The sequence below is a fragment of the Macrotis lagotis genome, chromosome X, assembly GCF_037893015.1.
Source record: "Macrotis lagotis isolate mMagLag1 chromosome X, bilby.v1.9.chrom.fasta, whole genome shotgun sequence".
NCBI classification, from domain to species: Eukaryota; Metazoa; Chordata; class Mammalia; order Peramelemorphia; family Peramelidae; genus Macrotis; species Macrotis lagotis.
Genome location: NC_133666.1, coordinates 532,400,691 through 532,421,768, shown reverse-complemented (window position 1 = coordinate 532,421,768; position 21,078 = coordinate 532,400,691). Strand labels below are relative to the sequence as shown.

General features: G+C 36.9%; 1 protein-coding gene across 1 annotated transcript in view; it reads right to left on the bottom strand.

The window, feature by feature from the left end:
• Positions 1–10,541: 10,541 nt before the first annotated feature.
• The window catches only part of PXDC1 (PX domain containing 1), a 61,065-nt gene continuing 50,528 nt past the window's right edge, over positions 10,542–21,078 (bottom strand). The window contains exons 4-5 of the mRNA XM_074208712.1: positions 16,227–16,338; positions 10,542–11,306 (exon numbers count right to left, since the gene is read on the bottom strand). Of these exons, the coding sequence (XP_074064813.1) occupies positions 11,189–11,306; positions 16,227–16,338 (230 nt within the window). The 3' untranslated portion in view covers positions 10,542–11,188. The remainder of the gene's footprint in view (positions 11,307–16,226; positions 16,339–21,078) is intronic.

Here is a 21,078-nt window from a genome sequence, read left to right as displayed (position 1 = left end):
TATACTTAAAAGAGTGTCTCTCAGATTTACTTTGTCAGTTTACCTTGGAGGACCACTTTGATCCCAAAGAGACAAAGAAAGAGGGAAAGAATGGGCTTGTACAAAAATATTTATAGCTGTTCATTTTGTTGTGGCAAAGTCCTAGCAGCTAATAAGGGGGTGCCTATCAACTGCTATATGGATGAATGAGCTATGGTCTATGAATGTAACAGAATAATATTGTTTTGTAATGTAATGTTGAAGGGGATGGTTTCAATGAAACTGAGAAGGCTTTCTAAAACTGATATAGAGAGAAGTAAGCAGAACTAAGAGAACAACTGATTACAACAACAATAATGCTAAAGAGAACCCTTAGAGACTTAGGATTTCTGATGAACAAAATGACCAATTGAGACAGACTGAGACATTTTGTGGGGAGAGATTAGGATAATTCTGGCATTTATTTCCTTTAATTATACATATTTGTAAAAGGGGATTTGATTCTCTTACTTTCTCTATGTGGGAGAAGTGGGAAGGAGAGTGGAATCTTCATGAAAATAAAGTACAATCCTATTTTTCAAAAATTATTGAATTAAATTAAATTTGAATTCCATTGAATTGAATTAAATTATTGAATTAAATGATACTGACAAAAGCAAAATGCTTGTTTTGAAGTGAAAACATACTTTGCCCTTCCAATTTTCTTAAAAACTCAATACTGTTGGCAAATTTAATACTTACCTTTTTACCTTCCCTTTCTTCAACACCATTCATACAAGTGCTAACATTCAAACAAGGCCTTTGTTTTCTTAATTGGAAAATCTATCTCAGGATTTTAGGGGTAGAAAGAAAGGCAAGATTAACCTAAGCAAAAATTGTGAAAATAGTAAAGTTTATCTTTGCAGTCTTTAACTTCCCCTTTCGTCTCCTGCCCATTTACCCCAGATCTAGTTACAGTCCCCTAACATTAGTTTATGCTTTACACAAAGGAGATCTTGAAAATCCATTCAGGAGGGAAGTGTTTGTGTCTTAATGTATCATTTACATTTTGGAATGACTCTCTAAAGGTGGAATTTCAGGCAAAGGACACTGGGTAGAGAAGATATTTTCAGACTAGCAGCCTCTCCAAATAGCTGTACATCATAGAAATGGACAACAGAGGTACTTTATTCCATGTAAAACTGATGGGGAGGTCCAAGGAAAATAACCACAAAGATTTGGAGCTAGAGAACCCAAATTTTTATCAAATTCTCTTCTCTGCTGTAGTGAAATCTTTGTGACCTGAACAAGTCACTGGGCCTCAGTTTCCTCATCTGTAAAATGGGAGTGAACTACATAGCCTCTAAGAATCCTTTTAGTTCTCAATCTGTGGCCAGTTCTGAGATTGTTTTTGTCATATATTCTCAAGATAATTGTCATTTAATTTATACAAATCCTTACTCCAGATTTAAATTTTGGATTACAGAATTCCTAGAGCTGGAATGGATTTAGGGATTTATCTATTCCAATCCTTCATTTTAAGGATGAGTAAACAAACTCAAGGAAAATAAATCCAATGTCACACAGTTATTAAATGACAAACTGAAGATCTAACCCAAGAGTCTGATTCTTGCCTTTGGTCTGAAGAGGAAATAATAAAAATCATTTATATAGCACTTTCAAGATTCACAAAAATAAATCCTTTGTTATTTCATTTAGTCTTCACACAGTCCTGTGAGATAAGGTGCCATTATTTTCTCCATTTTACAAATGGAGTGATTGAGACAGAGTAAGGAATTTGCCCAGGATGACATAAGTAGTAAGTGAATAGGTCAGGATTTGAACTTGGGTTTTCTTGATTTTGATTCTAACATTCTATCCAGGACCCCCCACCCCCCAGTTGCCTCTCTGGTATATAGATGGCAATATGTAGATGACAGATCACCTCCCAATGGGGCAAAATATAAACTGTACCCTCAAGTCCCTCCAACAACTCTCTACAATGTTCAGAAAAAGCAGTTTTGCTTCTAGGAGCTCCGAGTCATGTCCATCCCCAATGCTTTCCCTACATTGCCCCCTGCTGTCCTACTCTAGAACTCCCTTCCTGAATGAGGGTAAAAAGTCAAAAAAAAGGACTAGCTTGGGATGCCCAGCAGAGACTCTTGATACTACTTTTTTATAAATGTACATATTGTGAATTCTAGAAAATGTATCCCTTCATTGTTTATAGGTATTTATTTTGTGATGTCAAATTACTTGTATTTCAGTGACAATTCAAAGTCTCTGTTGAATAATATAGATATACAAGGGGCATAATTTTTAAACCTAGCCCAAGTTAAAAGCACTCATCACACTTTGTACCAATGTATACTGAGAAGTGATATAGGATCAGTACATGTCAGACCAACATTGATTCACCCCAACTGGATGGGGAAGAAATGGGAAAGAATGACTTTCAAAGTCTGGTCTGCCCAGTGAGGTGAACCTTGGGAGGAAGTGCTACTCAACATAGCTGTTATTTAAGAAACCTAAATTTAAAGGGAGAGAAATATAAGTTTTAAAATGAGCCAGGATGACAACACCCTTGAGTATAATCACTGCTGAGTGGTTTTTAAGGATGATCAAATCATCTAGTCTTTCATTAAGGATGTTTCAGGAAGCTTTGATTTCAAGGTCTACGATTTCCATTTCTATTTAAATTCAACTGAAATTTTTTTTAAAAAATCAAACCCATCCTGCCAGGATGAGAGTTATCTCATCTATGGGAATGCCTAATCAGGAAGTTCTCTTTCAACTGAAAGAAGATATTATAGTGCAAGGTGTTTGATAGTAAAAAAAAAAAAAAACAAAGCAAAACAAAACAAGGAAAAATAACAAGAAACCCTTTTAGATTGGTCTTCGAGAACTAAAAAGACCAGGAATCTTGGTCCATTAAAAAAAAATCTATATCTTGTTCATCCACAGACCTCCCATCATCAATTTTGTGTCTTCTCAGCAAAAATAAACTTCCTAGGAAGGAGGTGAGATCAACAAGTCACAACACCAAGTTGAGGATCTGGTTAAAACTTGCTATGTTCATAATACACTTATTGACAAAAGTTGAGAATCCACCAATAGGCATGACTTATTAGGGTACTTAGAGGTCCATTGTATAGCTAAGGAACTAGAGTCTTGGAGAACTTGCCCAAGGTCACATAGTTAAGAAGTAAGAGACAGGACTTACCACATGTAGTCCTTTTCCCTCTGCACCACATAGTCTTTCTTAGAATCCTAAGTCTCCCTTCCAGGACCATTCATTCACTTGAAGAGTCAAATCCTCAAATAGCACACTGTCTTGACAGAGATACTTACTAGTAATGTCATCCTGTGGATAGCAAAAGGCATCACATCTATGCTCTATCTGTAGGAACAGGTTAATTGGTTTTCATTTACTCTCTGAGTTGGAAATGAGTTAGGGGTGATACTGACCTTATAGAAAAATCAGAGTGACTCAGTGTTTTGGCTTCATCTCATTAAGTCGCACTATAATAATAATAATAATAATAGTAATAATAACAATAATGTTTGTCCTTCATTTTTAGGGGGTTTTTGCAAGGTAAATGGGGTTAAATGGCTTGCCCAAGGCCACACAGCTAGGTAATTATTAAGTGTCTGAGGCCAGATTTGAACCCAGGTACCCTGACTCCAAGGCCAGTGCTTTATCCACTATGCCACCTAGCCTCCCCCTAACCTTCATTTTTAAAGAAGACAATGACATCAGGGGAGATGCCATGACAAGCACATGAATTGGATTTGAGAGAGGGGGGTGCTGTGTCAAGTCACCAGCCACACTTCCTTCTCCAGAGCCATCTGGGTCCAGTGGCCAGATATGATCAGGATGACTGGAGATGGTCTTGGCAATCAGGGCTAAGTGACTTGCCCAAGATCACACAACTTAGAGAGAGTCAAGTGTCTGAGACTGGATTCAAACTCCTGTCCTCCTGACTCCAAGGCCAGTGCTCTATATACTGCACCACCTAATAAAATGTTCATGATGCAGATAGAAGTATCCTGGTACAATTTGGGGGTATAGGAGATAGTTATTTCTTTGACATCACAACTTTCCCCTTTGTGGTTTCAATATATTATTAAGAAATTAATGAGAATTTGAGGGGAGTTTTGCAGAAGATGCAGAACACACAAAGGCACAGAAAGTTTAGAAACTCAAAAATGCATGAAATACATGTATAGTATTATATAACATCCATGTATTTTAACTTTTAATACCATAAGTATACCCAAATTTTACAGTAAGGTAAACACCCCCTAAAAGAAAAAAAAAATTCAGGCTTCTTCTCTGGTACAAAGGGAGGGCCAAAAAATTTTACATGGATTTTCCAGATCACAGTGTAACTGTGCCTGCTAACCCACTCAATACGAAAGGGATAATTATAATGTTCAACCTATAACCCCAGAGTCTACCAACGAGGAGTCAGGAATAGGACTCAGCAAGAGAGAAAGAAAAGGGACCACTAGGTAAGAAGAGAACCAGGAGAGCCCCAAGTCACTAAAAGTCAAAAGTGCTATCAATAACCAAAGGGAGGGAGAGGTCATTTGGATCAAATGCTGAAGAAAGTCGAAGAGGATGTGGAATGGAAAAAAAATACTGTGTATTTAGTGATCAGTGAGTCACTAGTGACTTTTGAAAGGGCAGTTTCAATAGAATGGTAAGGATGAAAGCCAGATTATAAGGGGCTGAGAGAGGGGATGATAAAGTATTGAATTTAAACAGCTATTCTTTCTGTGCTGATTATTCCCAAAGGCCATACATTTTCTTATCCATCCTGGCTTCCAAGGTTCTACTTCATTTTTCCGAACTTTTTTTCACCTCTGAGGATTTTCACCTCATGAGGATTCTAGGACTGTCTCCTTTGTTATTGTTAAGCCATTTCCATCTTGTCTGATTCTTTGTGACCCTATTTGGGTTTTTTTTTGGCAAAGACACTGGAGTGGCTGTCCATTTCCCTCTTTAGCTCATTTTACAGATGAGGCAACTGAGGCAAATGAGATTAAGTGACTTGCTCAGGGTCACACTGCTAGTAGATGTCTGAGGCCAGATTTGAACTCAGAAAAAGTTTTCCTGATTCCAGGATCAGTGTTTTGTTCATAATGGATCCAACTAACCACCCCTTACTGTCTCTTTATTATCCCTGAAACCTATATCCATTCTACCTCCATCATACCTTTAAACATGCTCTTCTCCAGGTGTGGGATGCTCTTAACTCTTTCTCATGCCCAGCAAATTCTTTAGGCTCAGAAGAAAACAGTCTCCTACTTTTTAGACTACTTATGGCAATCATTATTTTACTTCATTATTAAGCACCAACTGGGACAGCTAGGTGGCACAGTGGATAGAGCACAAGCCCTGAAGTCAGGAGGACTTGAGTTCAAATCCAGCCCCAGATACTTATTAGCTGTGTGACCCTGGTCAAGTCACTTAACCCTGATTGTCTCCAGGGCTGTCTTTCTGATATCATGAGAATGAAGAACAAACATCACATCATCACAAGCACCGACTACATGAAACACTATTAGGAGTGCTACATAGATAAGTAAGAAATTGCCTCCACCTCAAAGCTGTCTTTACATCTATATGTGTGCATATATAACATTTATGTACAGATAATAGTACCTATAAATACACATACAAGTGTGCATACACATACACACACATATGTATATGGAGAGAGAGAGAGAGAGAGAGAGAGAGAGAGAAACAAAGAGTGCTGAGCCTAGAGTTAGAACCTCATCTTCCTGATTTCAAATGGGATCACTAAGAATTGGATAATGATGTTTGTCCTTCGTTCTCAAAGAAGACCATGACATCAGGGAGGAGATGCTATGACAAGCACATGAATTGGATTGGGGGGGGGGGGTGCTGTTACTAAGTCACCAGCCTCACTTTCTCCTCCAGAGCTATCTGGGTCCAGTAGTCACATATGAATCAGAAAAAACTGGAGATAGATGATAGATGATAGATAGATAGATAGATAGATAGATAGATAGATAGATAGATAGATAGATGATAGTAGATGGATGATAGATAATTGATAGATGATAGATACATACATAAATACAGACACACAAATGAAAATGACTTAAATATCTAACTCAAATACAAGGACAGATAACAGATATTACTTTCTAACCAGGAGACCAAGAAAGTTTTCACAGAGGAAATACTTTGAGAATTCAAAATGATGTGTACCACAAAACCTAGCACTTACTTATCTAAAACTTTCATTGATTTTTTGGCTCTTAGGTCCAGATTTAAGTCATCTGAGAAGCCATCTAGCATGGTCCCTTCATTTTATGTCTAAGGCAACCAAAACTCGATGGGGTTAAGAGATTTGCATAGGGTCACACATAGTCAATAAGATGTCTGAGATGGGGTTCAAATCTCTTTCTGATGCCAAATCAAAATACTGTAGTTTTATCCATAGCATCATTGCTTCTTGCTACCACAAGAGGTAATGAGGTGGTACAGTGGATAGAGTTCCAGGCCTGGGGTCAGGAAGACCTGATTTAAAATCTAGCTTCTGATACTTGCTAACTGTGTGACCCTGGGCTAGTCACTTAACCTCTCCCTCAGTTTCCTCAACCATGAAAGAGGGATAATAATAAAATTATGTCCCAGGGTTGTTGTGAAGATCAAACAAAATCATATTTGTATAGTGCTTAATACAGGCCCTGACAGGTAGTTTTAATAAATGTTTATTTCCTATCACAACTACAATTTGTAAAATCCTAGATTACAGTAACACTTCTCTTATACCTCACAGCACACCTGGCACACCAGTAGTCAGAATCTTCATATTTGTGGTGGAATCAGTAAATGGTAGCAAAGATTATATATGGACTAGGCTGTATCAGGCATCATTGACATTTTGGGCCACCCCCTTTGTTTAGCTTCCTAGGAGAGGAGACCATAAACTCATCAATAATTTATCTGATTAATTTTGCTCATGATATTCTATTAGTAAAAGAAAAATCCAAGGAGAGTTTCTCAACAAGATTATCAGGTTGACCTTGTTAAATAAGCCTCATCCACCCATACTTAATGTTGCTCAAGCAATACAGACCAGGTGGAAGCTGATGGCCTTATTTGAAAGAATCACACTATTATGTTAATGTTAATATTAAAGTGATGTCTTTTTTGAAAAACTTTTCTGTGTGCAAGGTAGTCATTGGGAGCACAGGACTGGAGAAATGTACTTGATTTTCTTTTAAATGCCCATAGGAGATTAAAAAGTCATACATATTGGATGACCTACTAAACCAGCCAAAATAGATTAAAGGGACCCAATCAATATGGATGGAATAGAATTCTGAGGAACTGGTGGCAGAGCAAAGTAACCTGATCTAGAAAAGTCAGCCAAGATTTATAGTTATTGGCAGATGTATCAGTTTTTGTTAACTAGTTTTTGTAGTTGTTATTATGAGATCATTAGAGTGACAGTGATACCAAAAAAACCACAAAGCATCAATAAAAAACATTTTTTAAAAGATTTATAGACAAGATTTCCTTCTAAAACAAAAGACATAAAAAGATTCTTAAGCTACATTATGAATTCAGAATGAGAAAACGGAGGTCACATTCATGGGTTTAGTTGATAATATTCAATTACTTTTTAGTCAGGTCCAATTCTTAGTGACCCCATTTTTTTTATAATAGTTTCGATAATAGTTATCCCTTCCACACCCATAGTGCTCCTACAATCTGTAAAAATCTATGCAAGTTTTTTGGCCCTCCTTTCTGGGGTTTTTTCCCCTCTTTTATGGAGTATTTACAATACCCTATTTGGTTAAATTTGGGCTGAGTATTTGTCATAGGCTCTGTATTGCCTATTTGCCTTTGAGTGTCACTTTAGGTTTTTGCAAGGCAATAGGGTTAAGTGACTTGCCCAAGGTCACAGAGCTAGGTAATTATTAAGTGTCTGAGGCTGCATTTGAACTCAGATCCTCCTGACTCCAGGGCTAATGTTCTATTCACTGTGCCACCTAACGTGTCAATTTTGGATATATCAAGACTAATGGGAAAAATTAGGTGTGAAAGGGATAACTATCTCTGTGCTATTTAGCAGAGTTGCTGAAAAAGTAGGCACTTAATAAATGCTTGTTTCATGATTAGAGTACATGAGTAGAAACAAATTGAACATAATTTCAAAACTGTATGCTTAGCCCAATAAAAAGGCTAATTATAACAGCTTTCACCTCACTGATTAGCCTCAAAGAGAATAGGGGAGTAGGAGGCTTAGCCAAGGGGCTGGTGGTTACCACGTTATATATTAATTAGAAAAGCTGCCCTAGTTTATAACTCACAAATGGATCCTAATATAGAAAACCTTTTTAAAAAGATAAATAAGCAACAATTATTTAATTCACAAAAAGATTCTTTGTTTTACAAAAGTAAAGGTTCTTTTAAATCAGAGGAGTCAATCATTGACCCAACCAGATAAAAATGTATTATTTAACAAAATAAATTAAAAATGTATATAGAGCATATGTAATGTAAATTTGTGATTTTCTACATCAATATTCAGCCTGCAGGTAACCTTATGTACAATTTAATGGCCCAGTTTCTATTACTAGTTAGTAGTTTGACACTACTACTTTAAATTAGTTTCCTTCAGTGCATTAAAATCATGTAATTTGCCATCTACTGTGTAAAGTGTTATCTAGTGAGGTATTCCTATTCAAAATCAAGTCATCAAGACTCAGCTGTCCTCTTCTGGACTATATGATCCCATCAAACCAGGAACTCATACCACTTACATCTGTTTAGATTTCCTCCCTCCCTCCCTCTGATTGGAGAAGATGGAGGGTGAAAACCAGAATTGCCATTTTAGGCAGGATCTCAGACCATCCATCTCTTATTTCCCTCCTGGCTGTACTCCTCTGGACTGCAGTTCCTCAAGTTCTGGTTCTATCTCATCCCCAATCCTCCCTCTCCAATGTCCCTTCCCTTCCTCTCTTGTGTTATAGTTTGTTTTTAATTGTCATTCTAAGTCAATCTAAGACTACCTTTGAATTCAAAAGCCTGGCAGTAAACAGAGAGGTGCTCGACTATACATATGAAATGAGGGTAGGGAAAGAAGTGACAATCATTAGAGGATTTTCCTATTCTCCAATGAGGAAGGACCTTGTTAAGATGGAGAGGACCCCAGTATGGAAGGGAAATACAGTTCAGGAGGATATAGGGAGGAAGTCCTACTAGAAGATATGACAAGGTCACAGGATGAAAACTATCGGCAATTTTTTCCAGGGGTTCTCCCTTACTGGCTTGATAAATTCAGTAAGATCCTTTTCAGAGGGAAATGTTTCCCCCTTGCTCTGCCTTAGAAAAGATGAGCTGCCCATTGATCTTGATCCAGAAGGTTCTAGTGCTCCTAAGATACAACTTTATCTCAATGCCAAAGTCTTTTTTTTTTTTTCAGAGTTCTGGCCAACTCCAACAGTTGGTAATCTCTGGACTAAAATGTCAAGCCAAAAACCTTTCTAATGCTCATAGTTTGAGTTTTCTTCTTTTAGAGAAGAATAAGGAGCAATCAACTCCCTATAGAATCTAAAATGGGGAAGGGGAACCAAATATCCAAAATACATTCTATTCTGTTTATTGGTTTTGTAAAATTCACAGATCACACACCTGAGGGACATGAATTTCTGAGAACATATAGATTTCCTTCAAAACAAAGAAAGAAGGACACACATTGGGATCCAGAAGGTGTAGGTAGGCCCATCCTCACTCCAGCCACTGATTCTCTCACAAATAAATTCATAAAGGGGGAAAAAAGAAGCATCTTGAAAACCGAGCCATCGTAAATAGACTTAGAGAGTAATATATTTTATTTCATTAAAATAGATTTTAAAACAGACTGTGTAAAAGAATTAGGATTCTCAATAATTTATTATTATTATTATTTATATTAGCAAACGTTTGTGGTTAGTAGACACTTAGCATTGGAAAAGTTCGTCAGGAGAATGTAAGGCAAAGCACCCAGGTGTGCTCCCAGGTGAAGGAAGCCACCACCAGAGAGGTAACCAACTCAGAAATAGCTTTCTTCCTTTTACCCATCCTTTCAGATTAAGCATGGTGATTATTTCATTAAATACTTGACAACAGTTGAGTGAGGTCAAACCTCTGACTGCTGGGTGGTAATAAAGAGACTCATTACTCCTACATTGAAGAGCTGTTAGCCCAGAACAGATTCTTTTCCTTTTGGCCTGATTGCCCAAAGCTTATCTTTAAATCAGCCTGAGCTTATCCAAGGAGAAGCCTGATCCTCAATGTTCTCTCCCTTTGCCCTGCAGACAATATTACCCATTGGTGATTATCCTTCCGTTAAAAACAATGAGAGTAAGCTTTAGCAGAATCCTACTTGTCCAGATGTGAGCTGAAAACATCAACCACAATACATCCTGGTTCCCAAGGAAATCCTGGAGCTACTCAGTCCAGTTTAGCTGACTCACTTTCCCTTCCTGTCCCCAAAACTTGGCAATGATTCACAATCTCATTCCAAGTATTTTCTGACTTGACATTAGTCGTGTGTGTGTGTGTGTGTGTGTGTGTGTGTGTGTGTGTGTGTGTTTGTGTGTGTGTGTGTGTGTGTGTGTGAAAGTGGAGGAGAGCAGGGTGGGAAAGGGGATGCCCAATTCATTTAAAAGAAAGAAGAGAATGTGGGACACTACTCTTAAGGAAACAATATTGACCTGTTAAGAGCTAAATGGAGTTGCTGCCCTCACAGTAAGTCTCCTCTGTAGGCACTGGGTGGTTATCCATCGCACCAGATATGACATTTGGGCTTCACAGAAAATGAAGAAACAGACTGGTTTTACTGAAAGGAAAAAGAATTTCCATGGGGATGCTTTGACTAAAATCAAAGTCATCACATAGGTGGTCCTGAGGCTTTCACCGCTGCTGCAAACTTTGCTCTACCTTTTCCTGATACCGGAATCCACCTGTATGTGAGTTCTCTTCCCCTATTTCCACTGTCTTCCAAAAACTTGTACCTTAGGAAGTATGTGGGGACCCACTAACAACTTGAGCCACAGCACACTGATTTCATTTTTAGGCATCATCTCATATGTGGGTTAGATGACCACCTTTTGATTTAAGTGGTGGAGGGCTATGGAACAGCAGCATAAGTCAGTAATAAAAGGCCAGAGAGTGGATGAACAGGTTCCTGGAAGGTCAATCCAAAATATCCGTCTCAAAAGGGACCAGGTGATAGTAGGAAAGGTTGGTGACATAGGCTGCTGGGTCTTCACTGTCCTCCAGTTCTGAGGTAAACTCACTGCCATTCTCAAACCTGAAACCAAAACACAAAACAAAACAAAACCCCAGACATGAGAACCTATTCATAGAAACCCATGCAGCAAGAAGGAAAGTGACAGATACAAAGTTAAATGGATGAAATCCAAAGAACTCTATGGAAAGACACCCGTAAATGATACTCATCCCCTCAGCTAGAATCCTTGGGCAATAGTCCTTTCAAGGAAATATATTCCAGGAAAACAGTTCTAGTCCGTGCCCATGTTTATAAAAAGTAATAAGAGCTACTTAAATGTACACCTTGGTGAAATGTATCCTTCTAGCCTTAGTAACAGTTCTTAAGGAGTCATAACACCAATTCCTCTTCCAACCTAAAAATGATCTTTTAAACACCAGAAATAACTAGGAGCATAGTTTTAGATCTGGAAGAGACTTTAGAGGTCATGTAGTTTAACTGTCTCATTTTTTATGCTCATAAATAAACTTTGATCCAGATAGGATATAAGGCTTACCCAAAGACACAGAGGAGGTAAGTCCTGAGGCAAGGATATGAACTCAGATTTTCTTACTTCACATAAAGTATTATTTCTATCTACATTGATCTACAACCAATCCAGATTTTTTTAAAAGCCTACAACTTATTCTAAGCCTGGCTAAATAAAAGTTGGCATGGAGAACAAATGAGGGTAATAGATATCAGATACATTGGAAAGAGAGAATTAGAGATCTGATCACAATAATTAGTGTCAAATCTTTTTTTTTTTTGAGTAGGCCCTTGATCAAAATTCTAATAGGCAGGATAAAAGCTATTCATTAGAAGAATTAGAATTAGAATTAAAATTAGAAAATAGCTCTAAAAATGTTTTGAAAGGAAGAAGCAAGACTAAATGAAACACACCATAGCAGACAGGAATAACTGGAAATGCCTGCTGAGCTTCCTTAAACTTGTTGGCAAATGACTTAACTAATGCAATAGAAAAGATTTCAGATGTTTAGGTGGAAAAGATGTATGTCACCATTTCTTAGATTAAGTCAGTGAATCCCCAACTTGTGGGCAGAGACATCCTAGGAGGAGTAGAGTGTTATTGCAAAGGATTCATAAATTCACAGACAGTTCAAATGGTCAGTCTAGAATTTATATAACTTCCACAGGATAAAAAACATGACTCAGTACAGTAATTAAGCAAGCATATCTCCTGTATACTGAATAAACAATACATTAAGCCTAAATATGTTATTATTTTGTCTGTATACATTTGTTAAGCTAAATAAGACTTGAGTTCACAATCCCCACTCATACACTTATCTTAGGCAAGTCACTTAATCTCTGTCTGTCTCAATTTATTTATAAAATGTTAATAAGAAGAATAGCACCTATTTCTCAAGGTTGTGGTCAGAATAAAATGAGATAATATTTATAAAACACTTTCTAAACCTGGTAAGTATTATCATTTATTGAGGAAAAATTAAATAAATCAAAGAACCAGTTTGCTTTTGCCTTTATGAAAACATGTTATGTTCACAGTGACTTGGAACAAACCCGTGAACTTGAAAATGACATAGATAAAGCATCTGCCAAGGTACAAAATCTCCTGCTGAATATTTTCCTATTCATGTGCTGTACCTCCCTCATTCCACAGGATGAATTAATCCTGTCTAGGAGTGATAGAGATGGAAGGAAGGCAGGAAACCCTGGGAAAATGAGTCAGGATGTTAGGGTCTTGACTTTTACTACTGAATTCACATGACCTCCTGCAAAGAACTCTGCTCTTGAAACTTGTTTGAAGAGGCTAGAATGACCTGTTCGGTCTTTGCCCTGAAGTTGGGATATGGTGTCTCTTTCAGCCAAACAAGGCAAAGAGAGGAACAGCCAGGGCTTTTTTTTTTTTCTGTTCTTTCACAAGCTCATGTGTAGACAAAGTAGATATAGTACATTTCCTTCAAAATACAATCATTTCATGTTGGGTTATTGTTAGTTAAAGTCTCAGGCACCCACTCTTTATGCTGTAACACCACAGAAACTACACCGCCAGAAATAAGCTCAGTCTCATGTCCTAGCAATGTGCCTTCTATCATCTGATTCCTAGGCACAAGGCCAAGTGGTTAAACCTTAGTGGAGTTGAGGACAAACTTCAATGTAGAGAGACAGCCTGAGGGGCAAAACCTCCAATAAATCAAAACATCATCTCTCTCCATCTCCACCCTTCGCTCCCTGACTGGCAACTTGTCTGATATTAATAAACAGACTTCCCCAAGGTCAGAACAGCAATTTTTTCCTGGATTCTATATATCAGGGAAATGTTTCTATTGAAAGGGCAGGCAGGAGTTTATAGACAATATTCTCTTTAAATGTTCACTGGAATTATTAATATTCAAACTTTAGGGAGAGGACTATTCAGATAAGAACCATAAAGGCTGACTTTCTACCTCCCTCTCCCCAAGAGGTTTTCTGTAGTTTTTAAAATAAGTCTTATATTAATAGTTTGTTTTTCATATAATCTAAATTTCTCTTAGAATCTCTCAAGCTTTCCCTTTCCAGAAAACCATTCCCAGATATCACTTTTTTAATTAAAAAAAAAGAAAAATTATCAAAACTATCAATATATTTAAAAATTCTGAAAATAAATGACACTTCACCCCAAACACACACATAACCCTGCAAGATAGTAGAGGAAAACGTCTTCTAATCTTTAGGGTCAAGTTTATTCTTTATAATTTTGCAATATTCAGTTTCAATTGATTTGTGGTCAGTGTCCTTTTTATTTACATTGTCAACATCATTGCTTAATTGGCTTGGTATACTTTCTTTGAATTAGTGCATTTAAGTCTTTTCATGCTTTATCAAAATTGTTGTTTCTTTTGGCAAAGTCATATTCCATTATGTTCATGTATCACAATTATCTTAGCCATTCCCTTAACAATAGGTCTCTACTTTTGTCTACTTAAATCTTTGCTGAGACAAAAAAATTCTGCTATAAATATTTGGCACATACAGGGAAATTGTATTTTTAACATCCAGTATTCCCCTTCCCCACAACAAACAAAGACTTGATCTATCACATAATACCAAAGTCTTTGCCTTCTCTTTTTTATAACAAAGTTCTTAAGTTCCTGAATTCACACAATTTTGAACAGTCATATCAAATACTTCTGCTCTCAAATTGTTGAGGAAGAAACTTTAATAAGTTTAAGGTTTGAATGTTGAGAGAAATTTTGGTGCTCAAAACATGGATAGGAAAGGACGTCTTTGATAACTATAGAAGTCCTCATGTGTATGGAAAACCCTGCAGGGCCAATGTTTGAATATTATGAGAGTTTCTAGGACCTCTTAGTTAGTAATTGAAGGTAGAGACAGACAACCATCATGATAAAAAGATTCCAAAATATGCCATTGGATCAACTATAGGCTCCCTAGTATGGAGAAGAGAAAAGTTGGCTGGGGTTAGGAGTGGGGGGAAGTTGGAAAAATGCTTGGGATATGATCTGTTTTCACATATTTGAAGAACCATTCTATGCAAGGAAGATAAGGCTTATTCTACTTGGGTCCAAAGGAAAAACCAGGCTGAATGAGCAAGAGCTAAAGGAAAGCAGATTTGGGCTTAATAGAAAATTTTCCTAATAACAAGCTCTATGCAAAAAATAAAATGGGCTGTTTCAAAGGATGATGAGTTCCCTGTACTGAAGGTTTACAGCAAAGTTCAAATAATTATTTATTAAGGATGCTATCCAAAGATATCAAGCTTTAAGCAAGAATTAGACCACACTATGCTCTTAGATCCTTCCAGATTCTGGAAGTTTTGGTCTTCCTCATCCTCCAGTGTAGTGAATGAACTCAAATTTTCCTGTGGGGACAATGAAAAATCCATCCTTACATATTAATTACTGTTCTGTAAGACACTATAAATACAAATCATGAAAAGACTTACACAAACTGATGCAAAAAGAAGTAAGCAGGGTCAGATAAAGATAAATGTATTGATTGAAAACAATGTAAATGTAAAGAACCAACACAATAAAAAATAAGTGCTACAAAATTATAAAGAACCAGCTTAGTCCCAAAGAAATATGTGAAGATACCTCCCCCTCTTTCTTTGCACAAATAGAATCCATGGATATGGAACACTGTACACAACAAATTTCTTTTTCAATGTTGATTGATTTTGAATTTTTTTCTTTTCTTTAAAGTGGAATACAGGAAGAAATATGATGATGTAAAAACAAAAGACAGCAATAAAAATGTAGCCCCTAAAAGAAAAAAATCATCCTTATAAACTTCTTTAGAGTGTGGATTATGTAATTTTTTTAATCACCTATTAAATTTAACAAACAGAATGAAAATTAAATGCCTACTGTGATCAAATCATTATTCTAGATGTTGGAGGAGATACAGAGTTGATGGTAAATAGTTCCTACCCTTAAGATTATAACTTAGTAGGATAAGAAGATATAAAGAAAGGTAGCTTGATATGACCACATTAAAGAAGTGTATCACAAAAGGAATGTTGTTTGACCACAGGAGAACTTGGAGAAGGGTATGACTATGTTGATGATGACAATAATTACAATTTTTATGATACTTTATCTCATTTGATCCTCAAAACAATTCTGAGAGGTAGATATTACTGTATCCCCCTTTTGCAGGAGGAAATTGAGGTAGGCAGAGGTTAAGTGAGCCCAGGGCCACATTGCTAAAGAGTCTGAGTCTAGATTTGAACTCAAGTCTTCCTGAATCCAGGTTCAGTTCTTTAACCATTGTACCAACCTGGGTAGGTTTTTAAATGATGGGAAGGGATTTAACAGAAGAGAGAGAGAGCATGGAAGAGCACACCCTGCTCTAGGTAACTTACTTTCCAACCCTAGCACTATGATGCCTATGTTTGCTGAACTGAATCACCCTAAAGTCAATCAAGAATTATAATTGCTTCTACACAACCAAAATTCAGAACAAAATACTTACAAATGTTCTGTTGAATCCACATCCAAGTGATTATCTTTTCCGTTTGGTATACTGTGGTCAATAACTATTGTCTCAGTATTTGCTAAACAAAATCCATTAGACCTCATGATTTCTGAAAAGAAAAGACAATAGAGTTAATAACACAGAATTCATTGCAAAATGTATGCCTTGTGGCTGAAATCAAAGCCAAGGAGATGACTTCTCTATGGAGAAATATTGGGGGTATTAAACAGGTTCAGTAACTATTAGACTCAATTTTCTCCTCAAAGCCCAAGAAGACACTAGCAAGATGTAGATGTCCATCAACCTGCCAGCTTCCCCTAATCCAAAGTTTCTTTACTTTGTGTCATGGACTTTGCCTTTAAGTCTGGTAAACCCTTTGGTTTATCCCTCTCAGATAAAAGCACAAAATAAAATATATTGAATCACAAAGGAAACCATTTATATTGAATTATAGGCATCTAGGTGGTGCAGTATCAGGGCCTGAAGTAGAGATGATTCATCATGAGTTCAAATCTGGTTTTAGACAATGACTTGCTGTATGAGCCTGGGCAAGTCATTTAACTGTTGGCCTCAATTTCCTCATTTGAAAAATGAGCATAAGGAAATGATATCACTCAGTATCTCTGCCAAGAAAAACCCCAAATGGGGACACAGTCAGACACAACTGAAAAACAACTGAACAACAATAGTTATAAAAATATTTTTTTTTATAAAAAGGCAGACTTCAAGAACCTTTTCATGTAAGATGTAGAGTCCTAGGCTCATGACTGGTAGAACTTCCCCACAATGAGAGGTGGGAGAGGGGACCAGGGAGAGGGGTGACTGAGAAGGGAGGAGGATACCTAAGGCAAAGACATGCAAAGCATTTGGAAGACCACTGAGAAAATAGTGTCATGGACTATTTTATAGAAGCATCTACTCCTGGAATGGCTAGGCTACCCCCATCTACCCTGCCACCTCCTATATAAACAACCACTTCATTTTTCTCATGGAAAATCATGCTAATTTAACCAGTTCTTCCCAATATCAGGTAAGGACTGAGTTCAAGTATTAGCTAATAGTGTTCTTATTTGCCTCCATGTTTCAGTTTGTAAAAGCAGGTCCCTTAAAGCTTGGTTTTCTAGTCTTTCAAAAGACTATGTGGTCTATGTGGTACAATGAAAGGCTTAACAGGGCCTAAGCATCAGAAGACAGTTTCTAGTTCTAAATCCAGTTATAACTGGCTGTGTTCTCTGAACTGTAGCTTTCTCAATGCAACATGAGAAAATCAGATACAATCTCTAATTCTCTCTAGACTTTGAAATTTTTTTCTGATTCCATGTCATCTATCTATCTAAGGGACAATGGTGGCTTCTTGTGTCACAGTATACTTTCTCAGATCTGGTTCAGTCAAATTTATCTTTTCCAAGTGAAGATGTTTTCCCTCACTTCCCTTGCAAGGTCACACCACAATCTAACAATAGATCTGATGGACATTAATAGCTCTCTCTCCTCCTTGGTGTTTATACACATGATTCAATTATCTGTAAACCTTGGCATATCTCCTAATCCCTAATTGTCCTTTAGCTGAAGCCCCGGCTCCCTCAACAATATTTTTTTTCTCTCTTACCAATCTTAAAAGGATGCTACAAAATAAACTCCAAATTCCTGGCATATTCTTAACAATTCTATACTGGAGAACTCTCACTTCCTTAATCAAGATCTAATCTAAAGCATGAAAGAAGACAGCTTAAAATAACCTTTGTTGGGACGTAGGCAACTCACAGGACAAATGAGAACCTAGTTAGTTGTTCATAATCAAAATGAGTCTCTATAGGCTCTAGCATTAAAAAAGGTTTTTTTTTCCCCTATTGCCTTTCTAAGATTTGTTTTATTTCCCCCAACTCAGCTTTTGCTTTTATAGTCTAGATTGACTTTTTTTTTGGGGGGGGGGGTGGAGGTCAAACAATAAACTATTAGTTAAGCCCTTACTAAGCATGTTCTTACTACAATGCTTAATTCTAAGGATACAAAACAAAGGCAATAACAGTCTGTGCCCTCAGGGATTTCACAATTTAATGGAGTAGATAATATGTGAACAATTGTGTACATATATGTGTGTATGTATAAATACACACAAAAAAATGCATATATGTGTGTTGTACAGGATGGAAGGGGGGATAAAAGGCAGGAGGATCAGTGGAGACCTACTTCAAAGGCATGCAGAACATATATTTGTGTGTGTGTGTGTGTGTGTGTGTGTGTGTGTACATAAACACATGTATAGTATGAATAGAAGGTACTAAGGAAAGGATAAGGATGGAGGACAGGAAAAACCTCTTATAGAAAGTAGGATTTGAGCCAAGGTTTGAAGGAAACCCAGGAAGCTAAGAAGTGGAGGTAAAGAAAGACCTATTCAACCAGTGCAAGAGTGTAGATTCAGAAGATGGGTCGCTGTGTTTGAACAGAAAGAAGGTCAATGTCTCCATAAAACTTCATATTTGTTGATCCAACAATACCACTACTAGATCTGTATCCTAAGAGATTTTTAAAAAGGGAAAAGGACCTATTCGTACAAAAAATATTTATAGTAGTTCTTTTTGTGGTGGCAAAGAATTGAAAGTTAAGGGGATGTCCATCAATTGGGGAATGGCTAAACAAGATATGGTATATGAATACTATGGAATACTATTGTACTATAAGAAATAATGAGCAGATTGATTTCAGAAAAACCTGGAAAGACTTACACAAATTGATTCAAAGTAAAGTGAGCAGAACTAGAACATTGTACACAGTAACACCAATATGGACACTGATGTTTGTCCTTGTTCTCAAAGAAGACCATGACATCAGGGAGGTGACATAACAAGCAAGTAAAGCAGATTTGAGTGAGGAGGTGCTGTACTAAGTCACCAACCTCACTTTCTCCTTGGAAGCCATCTGGGTTTAGTGTCCAGATATGAATCAGGATGACTGGAGATGGCACTGGATGTGAAGCAGTCAGGATTAAGTGACTTGCCCAAAGTCATTCAGCTAGTAGTATCAAGTCTCTGAGGTCAAATTTGAAGCCAGGTCCTCCTGACTCCAAGGGCAACTATGTGGTGCAGTGAATAAAGCACCAGCCCATGGACACAATAACAACAAGGATGACCAAATGTGAATGACTGCTATTTTCAGCAATAAAATGATGCAAGACAATTCCCAGTCTGAATGTAGATCGAAGTATATTATTCTTCACTTTTTTTCATGTTTTTTGGGGGGAAGGGGCATAAATCATCAGCATTTCTAATTATTACTAACAAGGTTTAGCAGTAAGAGATAGAGAAATTCCATTCAAAGTATAGCATAATGTTGGATACAATTATAATTATATATGTTATTTTATATTTTTACATTTTATAATTGTTGAGTTTTTTTTAATTCTAGCTTATCTGCAGTCACATCAAAAGAACAAAGGAAGCAGGATCAAGTTTCAATCCAGAAAGTATCTCTTAATCAACTAAGTGTCAGGCTCCATGCTTCCTTCAGAGGAGACAAAGACAAATCTGAAACAGTTAAGTCATGGAGCTGCACTGGTCTGGATGATATAAGCAGAACCCTCACCCAATCACACTTCCCAGACAACTGCTTAATTCTCTTCTACTACTGTCCTGTGAAGCTACAGGTCGCATTTCCCAGGTCTCTGGCCAGCCAGAAACACTGACACCCTATACTCCTACAAAGCCGGCTCCTCTCCTTCCAGTCACCAGAAACAACACGTCCTGTATTTGATGTTGGAGTTTTTCATGTCATACCAAAGGGCACAGGAGGTAAACTGAAACTTGAGAGTTTTTTTAAAACTCAGGGGTCAATTCCACTCCTGGGTGTAAAAAAAAGGAACCAGTGTGTGGTTTTCCAAGGCCAAAAACAATCAAGGTTTCTGGCCCTCTCCTTTGAACTTGGTTCTATGAAAATGATTAAATCTTAACCTTAATAGTTTAAATTCACTTACTGGCCAAAAAAAGGATTCTATATGAAAACAAAGTTCTTTCCTTTTTTGATAAACACATACTTTTAGCAACCATAATGTGCATATTGACATTTTCTCCCTTTACCCAGGGATTATTTTTAACTGATAAATAACAAAGATCATCACTGCTAAATGTTGAGTAAGCATCTGAAAAGGTTTTTCTTAAAAGGACTCTAGAAAAATGTAATCTTTTCCATAGATGTAGAGGTAAATTTTCTGAATCTTAGCTCTAAAAATAAAAATAATATATGAACAAAAGTATACTAAATAATTCCTAATGCTTCACTGAAATGTCAAATTAAAAAAAAATACTATGCTGCCTAGCTATGTGACCCTGGGGAAGTCACTCTCATTCTCAGTTTCCTCATCTGTAAAATAAGGAAAATGATTACACATCCCTCTCAGGACTGTTGTAAGAATAAAATGAGATAGCATATTAAGCTCTTTGAAAATCTTTGAAGAATTACACCAATTTCAGCTATTTTGATTTAAGGACACGTCTGGAACTATGCCCAAAGAACAATAAAAATGATGACCCAGCAGTACCAATAGTAGACTTACCACCAAAAAAAAAAAAATCATTAAAAATAGGGAAAATCTCACATGTTCAAAAATATTTATAACAGTTCTTTTTTGTAGTGACAAAGAACTGAAACTGACAGAATGCCATCAGTTGGGGAAAATGGATAAACAAGTTATGGATTATTAATGTTATGGAGTAATATTGTTCTATTAGAAACCATGAATGGTTGGACATAAAGAAGCATGGAAACCGATGCTGAGTGAAGGGAGCAGAACCAACAACAATTAACAACAATATTGAGATGATCAATGCAACTCCTCTCAGCAATTGAAAGATCA